This window comes from Motacilla alba, chromosome 6 (assembly GCF_015832195.1).
Source record: "Motacilla alba alba isolate MOTALB_02 chromosome 6, Motacilla_alba_V1.0_pri, whole genome shotgun sequence".
Classification (NCBI taxonomy): domain Eukaryota; kingdom Metazoa; phylum Chordata; class Aves; order Passeriformes; family Motacillidae; genus Motacilla; species Motacilla alba.
The window spans coordinates 1,046,492-1,068,770 of NC_052021.1; the positions used below are offsets into that span (position 1 = coordinate 1,046,492).

Sequence of the window (22,279 nt, forward strand, 5' to 3'; positions counted from 1 at the left end):
AGCTGTTTAACAGCACTCAGTAAACTGAAGAGATGGTCTGGTGTTCTCACCAACTGTGACACAAAACAAAGCCTGCAGCAAACAAAACCAGCTTCAGAGATGGGGATTCTGGTAGAAAACAAACTACAGTCCCCAGAAAGTGAAGAGAAGCCCTATTTACCGACATTTATTTGCTATATAGTGAATTCAATGCCACTTCTCCAAATAGTGCAATGAATGGTGATGACAGACTTACTGAGACAAGGTGAACAAAATGAAGACAAGCTCATCATTTACGATTTCAGCAAGAATCAATTTTACTACATTAACAGATTTATAATCCAAGCATACATACACAGGCATATATAAATACTACTGAATTATGTATATGCTCCTCCCATCATTTCCAGATCTGAAAGTTCATGGTTTCTAAGGAAGGAAGCACTAAGAGCTGAGGGCATGCTGCCAGAAAGGAATCACTAAAAATATCTTAAACAGTTTGAGTTAGATGTAGGTAGTTGAAAGTATTATTGGAGGAATGTGGGGGAATCATTTAATTTTGATTATGATAGGGCATGTCACAAAATTATGACTTTTACTATAAAACGTAGTGTATTACATGCAAAAATGAAAACTGTGAAAGGTGCTTTTTTTTTTTTTTGTAAATTCCGGTTTGAAAATGATCTCTATAAGGAACTTAAGAATGATGAGCTACAGTTGAAGAACAAAAACATACTGCAGCTTTTCAGGTCTAAGGAAATCCTTACTGAGACTGGATTCATAACCACAATTTAAACCAAAACAGTCCTCATAGATGCTATGAACTCTTAAGCAATGATGATCTATGAAATCCAGTTACTCAGTTCACAATCCTGCTTAGGAGGCAAATCATGCTCTGACACGCAAACATTACAAAAGCCAACAGTCAGAAGAGTGGTAACTTGTTGCTTGTCCCAGCTAGATGGTGACAAGGAGCTACAGTCCCCTCTCAAACTCCACTGATCCCCAGCTGCCAGGGAGGGTCACAGGGAAGGATACAAGATTCAACAAATCAGGAGAAACTAGAGATAACAAACAAGGTGGGCATTCAAATATCAACCAATGAAGAATCCCAAGGGAAAAGAACAGTTTCGGTGAACTAATGAAGTTTGAAGAAGTACAAAACTAACAGGGAAATTTCTCGAGCGAAGGCACGTTTTAGGGAGAGATTGGCATTTCGTGAAAGGAGTAGTAAAGGAAGTTCTGGGAAAAGGGCAGAGACCAAAGGACAGCATAAGGAAATTACAAATCAACAATAATCATACTAATAGGACAACACACAACACAACAGTAACTTCCAAAGTATTCCAAAGACTCTAGTATGTACTGGGATAACCCAGCAGGTAGATCTGACCAGCTAGCTCCAGGACAAAGCAGATGAAGCCAAAGCTGCTCATTAAGAACTAAAATGTTCCTAATGCAAAAATTTGTAAAATAGACAAAAACTTCAGCTTCTGTAAGAAAGATGCCATCTCCAAAATATTACACTGTTCTAAAAGGCAAGAGGATGAAAGGATTCTTTGAATGTGGACTGGCAAAGGAAATGAATAATCAACTAGTGCCTGAGACACAGCAAGTTAATCACAGGCAAGTGCAACAGACACAGCATGCTTGCAACTCCCCAGAAATGCAAAGTAACAACAGCATCAGGGTTTGTAGGATCAAGACTGCAAGATAAACATTATGATAACAGTAATGAGATAAAACTGTGTCCCAGAGGCTATGAAAAACACATTCCAAATAACTGGAAAGGTTACAGAGCTGGAAGTGAATGAAATGTCCTTAACATTACAGAGGTCAAGGCACTTAAGAGCTTGTGCAAGAAAGTCACAGCTGAAATGAAAGGAATGGCTTTGATATGGGCACAGAGATAACCTTGTGCAAGTTCGAGAGCTTGCTTCAGTTAAAAAAATGCAGTAAAAGGAACAGCAGAGTCCCCTGATCTTGTCATCAGCTTAGGGAAGGGATGTCATTAATGAAGGGACTCTACTGAACCAGACCTGTCTAGCGGTCCTTAAGATCTAAAAGAGAGAGATAAATTAAAATGGATATATTAACGTTATACAGACATCGGAAAGTAACAAGTCACTTCTTAATGTAGCTCCAAGTGAGGGAAGATTTATCACAAAATGTCACACACAATGACTACAGAAAAGCAATTCTACTTGGAAAAAACCAACAAACCAACCAGCCAACAAAAACCCCAGCCCACAAAACACTGGAGAGAGAAAAAAAAAAAAGCCATTACTGCCCATTAGTGTACTGCCATCCTCACTTTCCCTGTAGGGCCTGTGGAAACTGCAGAAGCAAGGACAACCCTGCTGTTCAGTGGCATTCTGACTTTAAGGAAGGCTTCCCCAAGTGTCCTCTGCTCCAAAATCAGACTACAGGTAAACCAGGCTTCACCAAAGTGGCAAATTCATTACCACGGGAGCAAGATTTAGAATTCACACAACATCCTCACTTTTCCAGTTCTTCCACCAATGCCACTCAAACCAAGAGACCCTTCCCCCACCTCCCTCCCACTCCCCATTTAACTTAGATGGAGCAAGACTGTGTGTGCCAAATCCATGACAGGCAGCAGAAAGGTATTTACGATCCTTATCCAGGAAAATGAGCTAGCAACCAAAAAAAGCATCAAAACTCAAGTGAACACTGCAAAACCAAACTTCTTATCTTCAGAAACACTTATTTATTTCACAACAATGCTGCATTTTCAAGGCTGCTCTTACTAAGATTTCTCTTGAGGAGGAAAGTTCTTGGAGCCTCTGAGTGTGTGTTCAAGGACTGCCCTGAACAGTGCACCTGTGCTGGGCACTCTGCAGCTGGCACTAAGCAAGGAGCAGTGCACTGGAGAGCACTTCCTTCTCAGGGCTTTAAATGATCACTAAGTGCAACTGCATTTTATAGAAGCAGATGTGTAATTAAAGGCACCTTAATGTCCACACAGTGCCTATAATCAACACGGACATTACACTGTCATTAACAGTGAAGCAAAGATATTTCTGAGCTAGAGTAAAGGAAGAAAAGATTGGCAAAAAGAAATTTCAATGTTCAGGGTCATTTTTTGATTACCTGGAACCCAAAAAATTGTTGGTCTTTCCCCCTATTTTTCAGAACATTCTTACATCAGAAGCAAAATTCAGTTTCTAAAGCCAGCATCTTTAACAGAATTTCACAAAAGGATCCAAAGAGAGCCCAAGAAAAAAAAATAACTGCACTGCATTCTCCACCAAATGGAGGTTATTGACTCTGTAACAGAGTAAAAACTACAAGAATCAAGGGCTATTTCTTAAGTTATTATCTTACAATCACCACGTAACTCATCAAAAAGCATATTTTAGGCTAAGTCATGCAAATACCCTCAGTGTTTTTCTTGGCTCTTTTTTTTTTCCTTTTAGCTCTTACAATAATTCTGCTGAATAGTTGCTTGTAAAATGTTCCTTGTCTGGGTTATGTACCAATTTCACAAGTTCACCAATTCCATAAGCTTGCATGCTCAGGCCTCTCTCCTTCTTCAAATGTTTTGAGGATTTTCTTTTTTCATGTATTTTGAAGTTACAGGAGTCAATCCTCTTCTTCAGCAGTCTTTGGGTTTCATAAGCAAGAGTAAATATCACTGAACACTAAACAGACTTGAACAGCAAGTATTCTCTAAAGAGATCTCATTAGTGATGAACAACTAGTGAAAAATACTTTTTCATTGAAAACTTTCTGAATTAATAAAATTCTACATTAATCTTCCTAAATTAATAAAAACTTATGATTTTTTGTTTGCCCCACAGAATGAGTAAGGTCCATTCACCTCAATTTAGCCACCTCTAAACTAATTTAGAATAAAGTCAGTCATATCGGTATCTTTTGTTCTACAACAAGAGGTAAGAACCTTCAACTGCCCATTCATCCCATCTCAGGATCCTATCTGAAGATACACCTTAGGAAAAGCCAGTGAAGGCTCTGGAAGTGCTCCTCCCTCCCCACGCTGGCTCAGGTGGCTTTGCCAGAAGATGACAAAATAAGTACTAAATGTCAGAGTGGGCAGGAGAATACAGACAACCTCTCTTGCATTTCCTCTCTGGAGGGTGTCTTTTGGGTGAAAGAGAGCCACATTTCCAAAGAAGAACTGAAAATCTCTACTGCAGAAGACTCGAGATAGGGGACAAAGGAAACTGCCAGTCATTTCACATAAGCTTCTGTGACAAACCTGTAAACTGGAATTGAAAAAGGCAAGTGAAGCAGCCAGGAAAATACAAACCATTAGCTTAGTGCACACAGGCTTGCAAGAAATGGAAAAGCTGAAAAAAAAGCCCAAGATGGAAGGAGGCTGGTGTCATGAAAACACCACTGTCTTTTTATGGCTAAGGTAAATTGCCTTTTCCCAGAGAAAAGCAATGCAGTTGATTTAATCCACCCTGGAGACTCAATTAATAAATTACTGTACAAGAAAGCTGTGGCTCAGGTGTAGTAGATCAGTATTAATATAGGGCTGTAGAAGCACCCACACTGAAAGGGCTGTGAAGGGGAAGGGGAGACTGGAAGGTGGCCAAAATAGCAATCCTGGGACCAGGAAACAAATACACACAGTGTAACTAAATAAATTCATTCATATTGGCACATAATATGTTAAAATATGCTGCCAAAATGTAACTGAAGGCTGGGAAGGTTTTAAAGAAAATCACTGAACAAAACCCAAGCACTCCAGAAAAAGTCTAAAAGCTAAATGTCTTTGGCCCACTGCAGACTTGAGGCAGTTAAAACACTTCTCATCTTTGTCTCCACCCTTTTCCTTGTTTTTTTTAACAAGATCTGTAGACTTCAAAGTAACTACAGAATTTATGTATTTATACATATATATATATATATCTCATTATACTTTGGCATTACAGCAGAACTGCAGACCAAATTTACAATACAGACTTTTTACTCTACCAACAGATATATGCCATAATATAAAATGTTGACTTAAGTTTAACTGCTGCAGACTCTGGCAGGCAATAAAATAACAGAGGAGACTGGTATTTAAAAGTACAGAACAAGATCGCCCTTCCAGTTGTGAAGAAGAAATACCATAGGATTTTATAAACAGAGCTTCTAAAAGTTTCATTTTGCTTTGATACAACAGTACACAAACCCTACCAAAATGCAACAATCCGCATATTTCAATCTAACGAACCGTGCCAGACATTAGGAATGACAAAGGCACCAGTAGGGAAGTTTTCACAGCCTTAACTACACCAGAACACAGCCTCGAGCTCAACTACTTCACCCTCGTACAGGCAAACAGGCACTGCTGGGCTAAACCACTGCCTCCCCAGAACACACCCCCCCACAGGCTGAACATCTTCTCCAGGGTCCCCAGGTTTCACACAGACTTGGGCCACGCTGCTCAAGGCTGACTTACAGCCACCTGCCCTGGGGCCTTGGAACACTCTGCAGCTCTTCCCTACCCACACAGCTGCACGCTGCTCCCCCAGAAACCTGGGAGCAGGGGACACAGAACGGCCCGGTCAGAGCCCGGGGCCACTGCCATGTGGAACAAGGGCACAGCCAGCACAGCACTCCCCCCTCTCACAGCAGGAGCTGGGGAGCCACCCTGCACCCCCACCACTGCAGCCTCAAGGACTGGCCATCAGCAGGAGCTCTGCACAGACCCCGCCACTGCAACCACAGAGTCGGTCCAGAAAGACCAAGATCATCAAGTCCCTCTATAACTACGTCCAACACGAGCTCATACATTCTGTTCCCACAGCCTTGTGCTTCACGACGTTTTAAACGGAGCCTGTGGACAGCAGCCTCCTCTGAGCTAATCCGTGGCCCTGGCACGTGCCCCTGCAGCGACCTGCACAAAGCAGCTGTTTGGTAACACGGCTGGCTATGATCACATAGCCACAGTGTCCTAAGGCACGTCACGCACACGCAGAGGGCAAACCAAGGGATGTCAAGGCTGCAAAGACAACTTCAGCCCTGGTATTATTTAACTTCTAAAAGCTCAGCTCCACACCATAGATGGGGCTTTTACAGAGCCTTGTCGTTAGTCTTCTCAGGGTTTTCCTTCTTGTTTAGGGAAAGGGAAGGGGTAAACAGAGGAATGGGATAAATATCCCTGAGAAAGAGGACCCTCCATTGCATGGTGCTGTAGAGATGCACTTGGCTGCCCACAGCTCATACGTACACCAGACTACACCCGAGCTGAGAAATTAAGCTCCAGTTTTTAATACTCATTTTGTGGCAGTATTAAGATACTACTGTTGAATAGCTCACTTTATCTCAAATACATCTCATGTCTTCCAGCTGAAGACACAGATACAGTGATCTTCTGCTCTTTCCCTGCATACTGCAATGCAGAAAATTAAACATCTTTCTTATCTTATGCATTACCTCATCATATGGTCTACAATTTAACCTTGATCTTTGTTTTAACAAACAGTAAATATATCTTATGCACATTTTCTACCTTCTGTTACCTCCAATTTGCATCTTTCCTATTTATTCTCCCATTCACTCTTCCATTTTTGTTTTTAGTTCTCTGCTATTTCCATGTATGCTCTTTGTCTTTAATTTTGTTTACACCAATTCTATACTCTGCCTACAGTAACATGAGTAACACTTTACCTCTTCCGTAGGCATAATACCCTTCACTGCCTGAGGTTATTGTGGAAGTTAACTGAGGAGTTTATGGCAGCATAAATACAGAGTTCTCTCCTGGTGAAGTTTCCCCTTGCAATCAGCCGGACCTGAAAGACCCAGCTGGGATAGAAAGGTTTAGGTTACACCTGTGGGCTGCAACCTACCTGCATTTTACCTGTAAGCTGAAAAATTAAATAAAACAAAACCAAGCAGCCCTCTCACAGTCCAACATCTGTTCACTGCAGATCACATAAATACAGGTGAACATGAGAAGTACGTGTGTCTTTTTTGCACTCCCATTGAACAACATAAAGACAGCGAATTCTTTGAAGTACTGCAAAGTCATTTGAGATGTGACCATGCTTGATGTTCCTTGAAACAAGAAAACATTCCAACCACAACCAGTTTTATGCTTCCTTGTCTTCTGCAGACAGATAGGTTTAGGTATATTATATATATTACTGTCAAAGCAAGGCAACAGAACAGAAATCAATGTCAACTCCCAATGTCTTTAAACACTATCAGTTTCAGGAAAAACAGGCTCAGCTTTTACATGAGCATCTAAACTATGCTTTCCTATGCTGCTTCCCTCTCAGTATTTATAACACTACTTCCAGAAATCATGAAGAAAGGAATGCAATGGTGAAAATTTTTCAATTTTCCCATCAAAATATAGGAAAACAAGATAAAAAACAGGCAAGACTATTTCAAACTCTTCCCATTGTTCTCTTCTGCCACTTCACTGTAATGTCAGTTTACTCCTGTTCACATGAGGACAGTTCTGCCCTGGACATATTTGAACTTACTAAGAAAGAGCTCAAACAAAATTCCGTCTTTTCTTGTGGTAAAATGTCAGTTAAATGTAAGGTACTAGACATTTGTTTAGATTGAAAGAGGAAGGAATTAGACCTCTGAGTTCAGGAAGCCAAATCCTATATTCCAGGGATGTACAGACTTGCCAGAAAATCTCTTAGGAGAAGTTTAACTGCCCACAGTGAGACTTGCAACTATTTAAAACGTGAAAGTACTGGGAACTCCATAAATTATATTTTTTTTAATTACGTACACATTATGAAAAGCCAGAGATTCATTTATAGAAAACACAGGAACCATTTATAGAATGGTGCAATTGCACCCCCTCTGGCCAGTACAGGCATTTTCCAATACAGGATGCCCTCTTTTTTAATATTATGGAAATGGAAAGGAGACTGCTAAGCATTTTAGAAAGTTTCTAATTTGTTTTGCAAAACTGAAGACTTTTTGGGACATCTGATTACTGCTTAACAGTCTTTAAAGTGGAAGTACGCCCAAATCACGCACCTCCTTCTCCGAGTTTGCCTTTCATCTGCTTAGAGCAGGCGTGGTGAGGCCAGCACAATAAAGTGGGAAGCTGCTACCTCATTAGCTACAAGTCTCCAAACAATGCTACATGCATTAAGGACGCCAGCAACCGGGGGTTCCATAACTCAAGAAAGCTCACAGAGATCATGTAATTCAAATAAAACGTTAAAAATTAGTTTTGAACCGCATGGTCTCGTCCTAATTCAACAGCTTGCTAAAAGGAGAGTAGAGACCTCAGAGGGAATCATCGGTGCACCACCCGTGCGTTACACCAGCCACCCACAGGATTCCCGTTGAACGCAGCGCACCAAGGAACGGTGACGTGTGATAAAAGCTCCCCGCTCGGCCTTACCAGCCCCGGAGAGATGCTGCACGTGCCCCATGACCCCCTGGGTGTACGCTCCTGGCTCGTAGTTGTCCATCTCCCCTGCCACGACGTGCGCGACCCTGGCGGCGCGGCCGCGGATGGCACCTGCGGCGCGGTCCAGGCCCTCGGCGTCCTGCTCCCGCAGCGCCACGATGCAGCGGTTCACGTCCTCCAGGATGTGGCTCTCTGCAAGCACAAGGACACTGCTTTAGCATCCACCACTTAGGCACTCACACACTGCTTACACAGCTCAGCAGGCTGCAAAACTTACAGTGGTAAACCTACACTGACCTGCCTGAAAGTTCTCCTAACCAGTTACTGATTCCTAGAATTCAAAGGCACTGTAATACTCTCCTATAATCAAGTGCAACAATAAAATACTGAGTCAGAAAGAGCTTTAAAAATATGAAAACCGCAAAACCTTACATACAAATTAAATATTTGCAAAATAAAGAAAATTTATTAAAGCTGCTTCTTTATTGTTGAAACCTTCTTAAGCCACTGTGACATCTTCCATAATGAGATGAGTCTCCAATGACAATCAATTGCCCAACAACTAAATTAACTTCTTTTACATAGAGCCTTAGGATGCCCAGGATTAATCAAACTCTGCAGTAAATTATCACCCTTCTATCTTTCTAGATACAAATTTTTCAACTGGCAATTTGTACTTACCACACCGTTCTTTGATACCCAAGTATGTAGAAATGGGGAAAAAAACATCAGCAGGAAGGGCAAAGGAAAAAATATTGATGATAATAAAGACCGGTCCTAAACCAAAGTGTAACAAGCACAAGTAAGGATTCAAATCAAGCTAGAAGACAATAATATCAGGAACTACAGAGAGAACAGTTATGTGGTACATTATTATTTCCATCTATACAATCAATATTTAGGGACATACTCCTTTTTTTTCAGGCAAAGTCATGCAAATATAAAATTAAACTTATGGTACAAAGAAGAATCATAAAATATGTCTTTAAATGATAATATGTTTACTGCTTTAAAGCTTAAATACCTCCTAAAAACTTCCCCATTAGTGCTAGCATTGAATTTCCTTTCCTACACAGATCTGCAATCTGCTTTGTCTCACAAGAGAGTGTACAAGAACATTAGAAGTGCATTTTGTGAAGGCAATAGATCTGCTCCATCTTCAGAAGTATCAGTGGAACTTCCCCTGCACTAAGCTATGAATTCATTCAGAGCTTACAGGTTTCTTGCCAATACACATGACTGCCCTTCTAAGTATTATATTATGTTTTATGTTAACCAATAAATTAGACAATCACAGTAACTTGGACAGATAAAACACACCATGAGGTAATCCTAAACTACTAACTGGGTCTGGCACAACTACCTTGGGATTCTGCCTATGCAAAAACCTATGAATTCTGGTTCAGTTTATGAAATGGCTGCATCACAGAATGTCCCTGTAAACACAGAACATCCTTATCCTTCTCAGATCCATGTCACCACCTCCACAGATCACAGAAAAAGAGGAGTTTAGCAATGCTGACTTTGTCAGCACTGTGTTCAGCACATGCAGATTTGGCAGCTGCACCCACAGACTGACAGCTCCATGCAAAGAGGGCACTCAGAGCACTGGCAGCTACCTCAGCTCCTCCTGTGTCAAATACAACACGTCCAGCTGGGAAGAAGGGGCCAAAGGAGCAGGTGCACAAAGATGTTACAGGCTCCAACCTGTGCTGTACAGATTATATCTCACCTTTCCTTTTCCAAGCAGCTCTTCCTGTGTGCTTCCACAGCAGGAGGCTTCCAAACAAACCAGTCTGTCTATGTGTACAACGACGGACAGAGAGGTCTGACATGCACAGAATGCAGGAGAAATGACTAAAAAAGCCACAGTTACATCCAAAATGAAGCAGTATGGGCCACCCTTGTATTAGTTTTAATACTGTCCATGTGTTAGTACAGACAATGACAGAATGGATAGAACAACCACCACTTTAGGGGCCTTGCTGTGAAGAATATACTGCTTTTTACTGTCCAGCAAAGACAGCAATTAAAGGGCTTAATCCTGTGTAAACAGAAAGGCAGGGCTCTTCCAGGACCTACCAAGCAAAACATCCATAACAGATGATCACAGTTATCTGGCTATTTCATACGATATGAATCTCAGGCGCATTAGAAAAATAAAATTGCCCATGGTGTCACAGACATACTGTATGAATGGAACACATGGTGAAAAAGTTCCCAGTTTCCCAACCTTTCTAAGGGATAGCACTAACAGCACTTTTATGGAATAGCAAACTTGAGAGTGGATGCTCAACAGAAATGGAACTAGACCTGTACGTATGGCAAGACTACTTTTAAGCCATTTTAGAAATGGATATAAATTAGACTGTGATGTATGCTCTCAGATACTGTGTTTAAGGATAACAGAGAGGGATATTGATTTTATTAATTTTGTCTTGTTCATCCACCTTGTACTAGTAAAGCAGTGCAAGGTTTTCTTGCTCCATCCATCCATGGCCCCACGTCAGGGGTCCCAGGGAGCCTGCCCAGTGCCATCCATCTGTCTATCACCCACTGCCAAGCCCTCGGCAGCACAGCACCACGTGCAATTGCACACACAAAGATCACCAGTGAGTCTGTCCCCAGCGCAGGCACTGCCCAGCAGCACGTGCTGAATAACCACAGCCTCTCACAATGTTCTGAAGCTCTTCCCAGATGAGCTACTCCACAATCAATAGAGCTTTGCTTAATTTCATTTTCCCAGGGCTCAAGTAAGATGATACATTTGCCTTAGGAGATCTAATAGAAAAAGAACACCACTGATCACAGTCCAGCTAAGATTGTTTCAACCTCTATCTTTCTTACTTCCTCCTCCTGTAACAAATGCATTAGGTCAACTTTTGACTTTCAGCCAAGTAACTCACTTTCCCCAAAGCAGAAAAGGAAGATTAGGATGATGGACCATCTCTTTGTCATGAGTCAATGTCTCGCAGAAGAGTTAATTGTAACAGTGGATTGATAGATGTTTAAGGAAATTGTCAGACTGCCATGGCTGCCAGAGCAATTATCATGAGCAAGTGCACTGCACCTTCTGATTTCCCGCTGGGATTTTGGTGTTAGTCAAAAATGGCCAAAAATCATATCTCAGCTGAGCTAACCAATGGCTAATAAAGCTGTCTGACAAAGCCATGACTCAGACTGTCTCTGGGACAAAGTCAATAGCTCTTCCTCTGCATGTCATCCAGAAAAAGACAGGTGATGCCCTTCCACTCCACTTGACACTGATAAGGCCTCAGCTGAAGCACTTTAATTCAAGTTTCTCTGCTCCACTAAAAAAAAAATAAAATTGTGAAATTAATGGAGACATTATGAAAAAAGAAAAGAAAAATAATTCCTAGAAATTTTTAAAGATGTAGTACATGAAGAAGCACTATAAAACTCAATTTGGTCTCCTGAAGACAAGACAGAAAATACAACATTCCTTTTCTGCAAGATCTAAACCATAAAATTAGAAATCTATGCAGTGATAGTCTAGCGAAAAAATGATTTCTATCTTTTCCCATCTGTTGACATGATAAAATGGGAAGCACAGAAACTTTGTACAAAAAGTCAGCTTCCTTTCAGATAACTCCTATTCCCCAGGCATGGTACCTTAGAGTGCTCATCAGAAAAGGATTCCAAGTTTTCCAATAAAGGCACTATCTAGTACAGCAAAAGACATGCTCCCACAGACTCAATGTTTTGATGAACTCCAGAAAGATATCTGACATCAAATAAATGGCAAAAACATCCATACTTAGATTTAGCAAGTTTTAGTGCTAAAGTTAAGAGAACTTAAAGCAATTAAATGGAAAGTGAAAGTCCCAGTATACAACTCCCTGTTACCACATTTCTTGTATTCAGACAGAAAAAAACCCCAAAAAAAGAAAAAAAAAAAAACCAAAAAAAAGAAAAAAAAAAAAAAACCAACCAAAAAACCCCCAAAAAACACCAACCCAGCGACAACAAAAAAACCAAGCTAATCTAAGTCCAATCTTTTTGCTACATACTGAAGTTCAGACAATGCTCAAGGCTAAATTTCCACCACCAGAAATCTTATGAAATAGATTTTCTTGGCACTTGCAGCTCTTTTAATAAAATACCTATATTCTACAAGCAAGACACTGTCTTAGTCACTACTCAGAAATAAAATCACTGGTAATCACTTAATGTCCAAAGTTCCTGGCAATTTCAAGAGAAGAATTTTTAAATTGATACAAAAGTACAGAAAAATAATTACTTAGAACAAGGAAAACACATATCCTTTCTTCTCTAATTGTATTAGCTAAACATTCTTCATCTGCCAAATCTAAGAAACTAAATGATAATTTCTAATATTTTTTGTTGATACTCCATCTGACAACTCTGTCATCCTGTCTCTGACCAAGGGTGGTACTGACAGGCAGGGTTCCCAATTATCTGGGATTTAGCCAAGTGCATTCACACTTCCAAAATGCTCCTGTTTTAGACACACAGAGCCCTACCATAAGAAGGGTTGAAGTGTTTTTTCTCTGGCTTAAAAGACAAGGAGCACCCAGAAAGCTACGGGCTAAAGCTTCACCTCAGTGCCTGTAAAAATTATGGTGCAAGACCTCAAGGAAAACATTTCCAGGCACCAGAAGGACAAGAAGATTATTAGGAACAAACAGTACTGATCTACTACTGGGGACAATCAAGCACGAACAAACTGACTGCTTTCACTGATGAAGGACTGGCTCTGTGGGTGGGGGCAGTGCTCTGGTTATCCCTGACTAGAAGGACACTGGTGCCAGTGTCCCCAGCCTCCCCACAGGGAAATGAGGGTGGCAGTACCTGGGCAGCTGAACAGCCCTGCAGGCTCACTGAGGAGCAGGCAGTAGGACAAAGCTGGACAGCTGCTCCTCAGGAAGGGGCATGAGGAGGCTGGGAGCATTTAAGGCCAGACACAGAGCACATCCTGAGCAGCTCTGGAGGTGACACAGACCGGGGAGCCCGGCTGGCTCATACTCCAGAGGACGGGGCAGACACCCAGACCAACCCTGACAAGCTGGACAAATGCACCAACAGGCAACTGGTCAGCAGAAAAGCAAAGGAAACTTGGGACTTGATTTAAGGGGAAAAAATTAGTTTCTCCATTATGAGCATGGGGAAACATCTGAACAAATCGCCTGTGAAGACCAGAAACCAAGTGATGCAGACAAGTGGGCGCAAATGCTGTTGTTTCTAGGTGCTACAGAAAATGAATTTATTATTCCCTTTGTGGCAGACTTTTTCAGCACTATTTAACTATAACCTCCCTCTGAAAGGGAAATTGTGATGCCAAGAAGGATCAAGAACATACATGAGAAGGCTCCTGAGTTAACATGCATGCATCATGTTAATGGGACAAATTTTCCTGAAGGAATATGTCCACAAAATTTGCCAGAGTGCTCCAGGAAACAGTAGGCCAACTTGGAAAAAAGGTAAAATCTAGGAGTATCCAGTACACCATGGGACATAAGACAGAAATATGGTGTCTGTCTCTAACAGTGAGCTGGAGGCTGCAAGCCCAAAGCCAGAAGACAACAGAAGAAAAAGGATGGAAGATGACTGAGGAGAGAAAAGAGGGAATAGCATAAAGGTACCCCCCTAGGCAATGTTCTTCAGGATGTAGCATTTTCTGTGCAAGTTGGTCCAAATTATTTTTCAGGGAAAAGAGACACAATACTTCATGTTTTTAGAAACTTTAACCTGCAGTCTGAAACACCAGCTTCACTTCGGTTCCCAGAAAATACTAACTAAAGTGTGTATTTGTTCCAAATTTTACCTTAGGGCGAACAAAGCATTGATTGAGTTGGCAGCTTCTCCTCAAGGTACATTTTCACTCACATATGTATGAATGAATCTAAAATGTCAGTATCTAAACTCATGAATGCTAAAAAAAAAAAGCATGAAAAATCTCACAGAAAAACCCCATAAACAAAACCAACCCAACCTACACAGTAAAACCAAACCCACCCAAAATTCTCTGCCACATTACTACCAAAACAGAAGTATAAAAATACGTCTTAAATAAGTATCTACTAACTGCAGAGTTGGCAGCCAAAAATTATCAGTTTAACTAGCTGATAAAGGCTTCAGATTACAAAAAATTTCTCTCCCTGCATGAGTGAGAATCTTACAGTAATATTAATCCTTTCCAGAGTTTGTTGTCTTTCCCTCATTTCTTTTAACACGACTACAATAAGATTTGACTGGAGATGCTAACTGCCTCTGCTTCATTCCTTGCCCTCCATTTCGTGGGCACAAAACTCAGCCTCCAGACAGGTTTCTGGATTGTCAGCTTCCCCATTCAGCATCCAGATGTATTCCAGGACCTTGGGGAAATGAAGGAAGCACCAGCTTAGACTCTCAGCATGTTTCAGTGTCTCTCCTCTCCTAAAGCTTTACACAAGCCAAGCTGAGAGAGCTCTGCAAACAGGAAGTTCCCTGCAGAAGCACACAGGCCAACCTGGATCTAGGTAAGGATCTGGAGAGAGCACAGGCAGACAAGAAGCAGACCAGAAGCACGAACACCGAGACAGGACAGGCATAAAGGGGAGCCAGAAAAATTGAACATGTCAACATATCCAGCTGGGCAGGGGTCACTTCTCCATGTCCAGACTTCAGCTGTCCCCTGGACCGCAAGCCCAAGGAAACACTTCCCCCCAGAAACATGCAGGGGTGACACGAGCTCACGGAGCTTGGCCCCAGCCCCTTCACTTGGCCCAGTCCTCTTAAACACACCCTCCCCTTGTGTCAGCTGAAGAAATTACTGATTTTAGGAGAATCCACCTCATCCTCCACATACACATGTAAAGGTCTGCAAGGACCTGGGCCTCAGAGGTGCCCATTCCTCTTCTCTGGCTACAATCACCTAAGAATCTTAGCTCAGTTTTTGTTCTAAACTTACAGGAGACAGTTCATACTCCCCTCAACAACGCACACAATCATCATAGAATTTTTTAATGTATTAAAACTCTGTAACATGCTGCTGACTCTGTAGGACCAGAAGGGAAAAACAAGGAGTTGGAAATGGACAGGAAAAGAGAAGACAATGGGGAGTAAATAAAATAGAGCATTCTTGTTTAATCCTTAGAAATCACTCCAACCACAAACTGTGTTTGCAATATGCCCTCCTGCTCCTTTTCAATTGCTACTAAATTCCAGAATGAACATAGCAAATTTTACTCAGACTAGCCATGTGTCAGCTATGAACCTAGGCAATTGTAATGTTGATAACCCAGGGAATCATGAGCTTAATAGCAACTCTCTCCTAGAAGAGCATTCTCTTCACCAAAGTAGCTATAACCGAAACCAGTGAATTTCTTCCAAGAGAGTCATTTACCTTCTTAACAAATGCATCAACTTCAACTTCTTGAAGTACAGTGGGATAAACCCCTTCAACCTTGATTTGACCACGTTAATCCCTGATAACAGTGAGCAGAACACCATTGGGCCAACATGAGGCAGCAAACCGTTTTCTAGGAAAACTAGACTAGGAAACCTTTTTCTGTTTCAACTACAGCAGAGAGACTGATACTCCAACGTGCAGTTATTTACATTAGAATTCTATGCTACATGTGCCACCTGGTCTAGCTGATGGTTTCCCTGCCCAAGGTCCCTTTCAGCCCAGACCACCCAACGATTCTACAATCTCTTAAACCTGCTTACAAATGTGGGGACTGACAAATAGTCCCTATTTCCTCTTCCATAGGAAGTCCTACTTCAACAAACCTGCTTTATACACCCAGCTTTGCTAAATTGCTCCAAAAAGTAGCTAATACTGTATTAGGTGTAAATATTTTATTTAAAGTGCTTCCAGATAGATCCAAGAAGCTATGAGGTAATCAGCATACATCCTTCTCCTCTGACAATGCTTATTAGCTATTTAAATTTTAGTGAATGCAGAATATTAGAAAAACATGGCAACATAACCTTAATTCTGCATGAACGGGTTAATTGTCTCTGGCTTTTCACTTCTTCAATGGGAGGCTGGTGAATGAGCACTGACAGTCAAAATGAAGCTGCTGAGGACTGGGGTGGGAGAGATGGGAAATCACTGCAAGGATAATGGGATTCACCAGGATAAAGAACTCAGAGTGGTTGTTCTTGGTCTGAATACAATGCAGACCCAGCTGTGAGCAGCAGGAAGGATTAGACCTGTACTTGCCTTCCAACCACAATGGTTTTAGGATTCTGTGATAGAGAGGGAAGAACAGTAAGAACTGCCAGCCAAAGAGAGCACACCAGACTCCCCAGATGACTGGAACACGCCTCTTCCACATCAGCAAGACCTTTTACAGACTCTGACATACAATTGTTCAGAACATTTGCCACTGACTGGCAGCCTTTACTTAGACTTTCCTTTTGAGCTTGTTATCTTAGACGTAATAATTACTTTTCACTCTTCATTTTAGCTACTGGATAATGGAGAATTATTTGCCTTACAAAATTCTGTCACATTTTCCCTTAGTATGTGCCAGCCAGCTCAAAAAATACACAGGATAACCATTTTCTTTATACTCAGTCTGGACCTGTTCCCTTCATTTCCACCACACTGCACAGCCAGAGCATTCATTATCCTACTCAGAACATTCCCTCTCAAAAAATACAGGAGACAGTTTCCCTTTCTGTCACTTTTATAAACCTCAGGTAAAAATTCTGGGAGGCTTCTTTTTGCAGGAGATGAACGACAGAACAGGAGAGACTTTTCCTGGCCATTTGCTCTTTGTTTCTTCATTGCCATTAGCTTTGCAGCAGCCTGCTGGAACTGTCTGCAGGAGAATTCTGAACTACAGGAGAGCATTCTCCTTCAGCATATAAGCAGAGGACTGTGTCCCACAAAAAATGCCCCACAAGCCCTGGCTTGGTCTTTTGTGTCTCACCTGCCTGCCCACTTTCAATGCCGAGTTACTTAAAAACCCAATTAACTAAAGCAGATAGAAGCTACAAAAAAAAAATTTAAAAAAAAGTTGTATTGTCAGTGCTATGAAAGTTGAGATTCAATTTTCCATATCATTTGCTCTGCCAAAAGAGAAGAACTGAAATCTGCACTTTTATTGCACTAGGTGAAATATGAGCTGGCCCTAAACAGGGCATAAATAAATTTGTTTTCTGCCCCTCTGTGACTGGGAAATGGAAAATTTATTTTGCTTTCTAAATTCTGCATTCAGAATCCAAATCTAGCTAAAATATTGCCTAACTTCATGAAAATATCTCTTAAAAACTCAGAAAGGCCTTGATAAATCATAAATCTTTATGTCTAAAATGGCAAAAGCAATGATCTCTGAGTAAAGGATTATCTGAAGGAATTACACTGAGCCTTACCTCATTGGAAAGAAAAAGTCTTTGGAGCAGGGAAATAACTAGCCAGATTACAGGGAAATAGTTCATAGCACCTATTTTACAAATCAATGCATAGCTGATAACCTAGTTCATCATTTCACAGCACAGGCTACAGAATGAAGAGCTGGCAATCTTCCCAGTCTGGACCAAACAGCGTATGAAGAAATTTGCAATTACTAGAGAATATTCAGTGTCTGTCTTTGCATCAGCTGGAAGGTCTGAACAATTTGTTACCTTCAAAAGATTTCATTTCCTCAGGTAGAGAGAGGGGAGAATTAACAGATGTGATAATATATCATCTGTTTCCTTCTGCAAGATCAGGGGTGTAAAACTGGAGAGCTTTGTGTTACCTGTTTCACACTGTGTGCAACAAAGCAGACTATTATGTTGAATGGTGGCTATTTCATTGGTCTATAAAATATTGTTAAAAGATACTAGCCATCTACCACTCTTCGATAATTACTCAGATGAAAATTCTGACTTTATGAAAAGATTCTCTTGTTACAGCTTTGTACCTGCTATAGTAAGCAGGTGATCAACACCTATAAATACTTTTTGATACAACAACCATGACACAGAGGGACAAGTGTTAACAGATAGAAAACATTTCATTGACAAGAGACAATTGGGGTAGGAAACTCCCAAGTCTCCCTTACAAAAATGGTAACTGTGACAAACTTGTCAGTTTTCCTGGTGGATACTCCTGCAAATTCAGTCGTTTGCTGTTGAAAAGTCACCTCTCCCTTGCAGAGAAAAGCTGCCTCTTCGTTAGATCAGTTTTCCCACTGAAGTCTAAGCTGGTACCATTTTTCTCTTGGTGAAGGACCTAAATCTGGGAGGTGTGTTTTAAGTTTTATTACACTGCCATCCACCAAATTTCTGGGACCAAATCTGAGGTATCTGCTAAACTTACAGGCAACAGAAGCCAGGGCATAAGTCAGACTTGGTGCACTTCACATACTCAATTAGCACTCTCTTTGATTTCACACTTGTTTTTTTCTCCCCCAGGTGCTAAGGGCTCCCAGCAAACAAGCACATGTCCTATCCAGCTGCTGGAGGTTCCACAGGTAGGCTGCCTTTAGATTATCAAGAAAACTTCATTTGTGTACTACTGCTTGATAACAGGTTCACAAGAGGGGACTTAGCTTTTGCTCATCTTGTGCACATTTGCAAATCTGTTTTCTCATGTTTCATTTTGAAAGAACAGACAGACTGGACATGCTGCTTCCAGCAATAAAGCACACTCCAGTTTCAGAACTACAACACAACTAGAACCTGCTCTCCCAGATAAGCATTTTGTGTCTTATTCTTGAAACAGAGTCCCGCATTCTGTACCACAGTAGCACTGTCACCTCAAACTCTTAACACCATTGATCAAAATCTTCCCTTACCATTTGGTTGTGGTTTTTTTTTTCATACCAGTTCTTGGGAACACTTGTGTATGTTTCTAGTAGGCCTCATTACAAAAAGCAAGCAAATCAATTCCTGCAAAGCTGCCCAAAACCATTAAAAGCTACTGCTACAGCTGCAGCTGGAAAGCCATTAGCAAGCAGCCTGTTGGGAAATACACACGCGAAAAATTAATCCAAATCTGCATCAAACCCATGCATCTTAGACCATGCTTCAAAGGCTGCCAAATCCCAACTCATCCAAATCCCATACAAAGTGAATTCCAAATGCATCAGCCTTCAAGACTTTTAAAGAAGACACCAGTCGTTTGCAAAGCTCGTGATGAGAAATGAATCGCTCAGCTAACGAAGTCTCAGCTACAACTGACTGAAATTCGGTAAGAACAGAGCAGGAATTCAATATGAAATTTCAGCTTCTGAATGAAAACCTCAAGTCATCAAAATTCTAAATCCACTGTTGAACTGCACTACCCAGCTCCTTAGTCCTGCCTACTTGCTCAGTGACTTCATGCATCCCATTCACTCTTACCCCTCTACAGCTCTCCAGAAGTTCACCACTAAAATGTTCCCATAACCTCAACTAAGTAGTGCAGAAAATCTTGATTTAGAAAACACTAATTTCGAATAGCAGGTTTTCATGGGACAAGGCTTGCCAGAATGGTTCCCAAAATGAGCCTGTGACATATGATCAGATACAGTGGCAGGACACGACATACCTAACCAAGCAGCCCCAAAGAACACACCCACTGCCAAACAAGTGTAACACACTGTAATGTTTGTCCTTGAGTCTAGGCCAGGAGTGTTGCAAGAGCAATCTGCATTTAAATCAGTGTATCAGGACTGTAAGCTACTTCTGAGGCAAGGATATGGAATATGGATATTAAAGGGAGGCAGGAGACAATGCAAGATTTTCAATTAAAACAAAATGGTTACCATGACATCAACAAATCTCCAGGAAGAAGACATTCCTCTGAAGAAAATGCAGCATTTCAAGTTCTATTTATCTTAATAACAGAGTAAGAAAAATGGATGACTGTGGTGGTAACTTGCGACGTGGTTGGGAGGAATTAGGGCAATCAGAAAGCTGTATGTAGTATTTCTGCTGGCAAACTGGTATTAACTACTGTATAAAAGAGAACAGAGAGAGACAGGAATACTGTGTAATTAAGAGTCCAAGTAGCCACCTAGAGCAGGAAGCTGCGTATCACAAACGGGAGGCACCAGTGCAGAGTGAGGTAAGCACTGCAGATGGTAACTGTCCACCGGATTTCTAAAAGGCTTTCAACTGCTATTCCCAGAGAGCTCTAAGATGGCACAGGAGAAATGACAGACTTACTGGTGTTACTTCTTACACAAGACAAAAGAAGGGGCAGAAACCAGCAGACAGTCTTCCCAACTCCTTAAGCCAGCATTTCCACAGGGATTGGCTCTGAAATAGTGTGATTCAATGCTTTCAAAAACCAATATAAAAGAAGAGTACTGAAGTAATGAAGGAGGGAATTTTCCTTTTCTCATTCCAGGCAAAGCTGACAACAAAGAACTGAAGATGGTATCACAGCACCACGTTATCAGCGAATTAAGCAAACCAGTTCAATGTCAATGAACTCTAATGTGTAGTAAAGAAAACCCCTAAGCCTATACAAAATACTGACCTATAAATTAGTTACTACATTTGAGCCTAGAAATTTCTAAAGTCAATTAAGAAAACTCTAGAAGCATGCTAGCTCAACAGCAATTAAAGGCAAATAATGCTGTGATTGCCCAAAGAATATCTGATAGTAAAGATATATCTAAGATGCTGCAAACAGTTTTTGTCCTTACTTCCATTTAAAAATATCCATTTTAGTAAGCAGCACAACTAAACCTCCTACTCCTCCACAAGATACATCCCTACATTGTTGAAATGACAGCTATTATAATGTTATGGAAGAAAAAAGAGTTTCAAAGAAAGAGCAGGGAAAAGTAGAGGATAGTCCTAGCAAAGGCATAGCATTATGATGGTTTTGACAGAATTTCCAGGTGAGTCATTAAGGGCTAAGAGCTGCACCAGCAAAAACAAACTTTGTATGCTCAGTGACACACATATCCAGCTCTTAGTATCAATAAAAAAGGGAGAAATCCAAGGCCATTTTCTTACAAGCAAGGTGAGAACAACGAAGAGGGAGCGCGACCATTTTAAGTTTAGCGAATTCGTATTTATCCTGAAGCACATTACAGTCAGGCTGAACACACTTGATATACAACTTATTCAAACCCACAGTTTCATTTACCTTCCTACTGGAACTGTAATTAAGTGCATACTTCTCTACTTAGATTCTTATGTTTATTCTCCTACAAAAAGCAAAGCATGGTATTTTGCTACTGCAGGCACCAGAAGGCCAGCATGACAACATCGAATTTAATCTCAAGTCTCTGAATATTATCTTGTTGGTTTGGGTTTTTTCCCCATGATCTCCATAGCTATGCTAAGGGCGAATGTGTAATTGGCAATTTTTGTGATGTATTCATCTGTAAACATGCTACATGGACTGGAAAAGTGGTAATGAACTGAACCAGAACTTTAAACCATTGATGGAAAACAAATTATATCAAGAGAGATAAGCAAGACAGAAATCTGAATCATTCCCTTACTCCGTGCCCAAGTATTTACAGTGTGTTTTGCAGTTCGAGTGATTTCAACTGTCCAGATTGCCATCTTAGTGACTACAACTGTCCAAAGTGATGTGAAACAGAGCCTGGTCAAAATCCAAAACTTAATGCTATTAATACTTCGATGCTGAGACCTGGCCTTTCCATTCACAGAAGTGCTACTCATCAAGTGGTGTTTTTTACCATAATAAAAGATGTAGCAATGTCACGAAGTTAAAAGGGGATCTTGGCTCTACAAACAAGCCCTACTAGGGAGCCCCTTAGATGTCTCAATCTCAGAGTCCAGACTAAGAGCATTTCAGTAGCCACAAAGACAAAAATTACTGCATTATTACATTATCTAATCTGATTAGCCCTGATTACACCAAACACTTTGCATCTGACTTGAGCAGAACTGTGTATTTTAACAAAAAACAAGTGACCAGTAAAGCACATAAAGCTGTGCCTGCAGAAGTGCAAACTGCAGTAACCTCAGCCTACCACCTTCCATAATGCAGGCATAGTGTAG

At 41.0% G+C, this 22,279-nt stretch overlaps 1 protein-coding gene across 8 annotated transcripts in view; it reads right to left on the reverse strand.

Moving 5' to 3' along the window:
* CTNNA3 (catenin alpha 3) overlaps positions 1 to 22,279 on the reverse strand; it is a 421,074-nt gene that overhangs the window by 93,094 nt on the left and 305,701 nt on the right. For all 8 annotated transcript variants that reach the window (XM_038140205.1, XM_038140208.1, XM_038140206.1 and 5 more), the window contains one exon: positions 8,339 to 8,539. In XM_038140205.1, the coding sequence (XP_037996133.1) occupies positions 8,339 to 8,539 (201 nt within the window). The remainder of the gene's footprint in view (positions 1 to 8,338; positions 8,540 to 22,279) is intronic.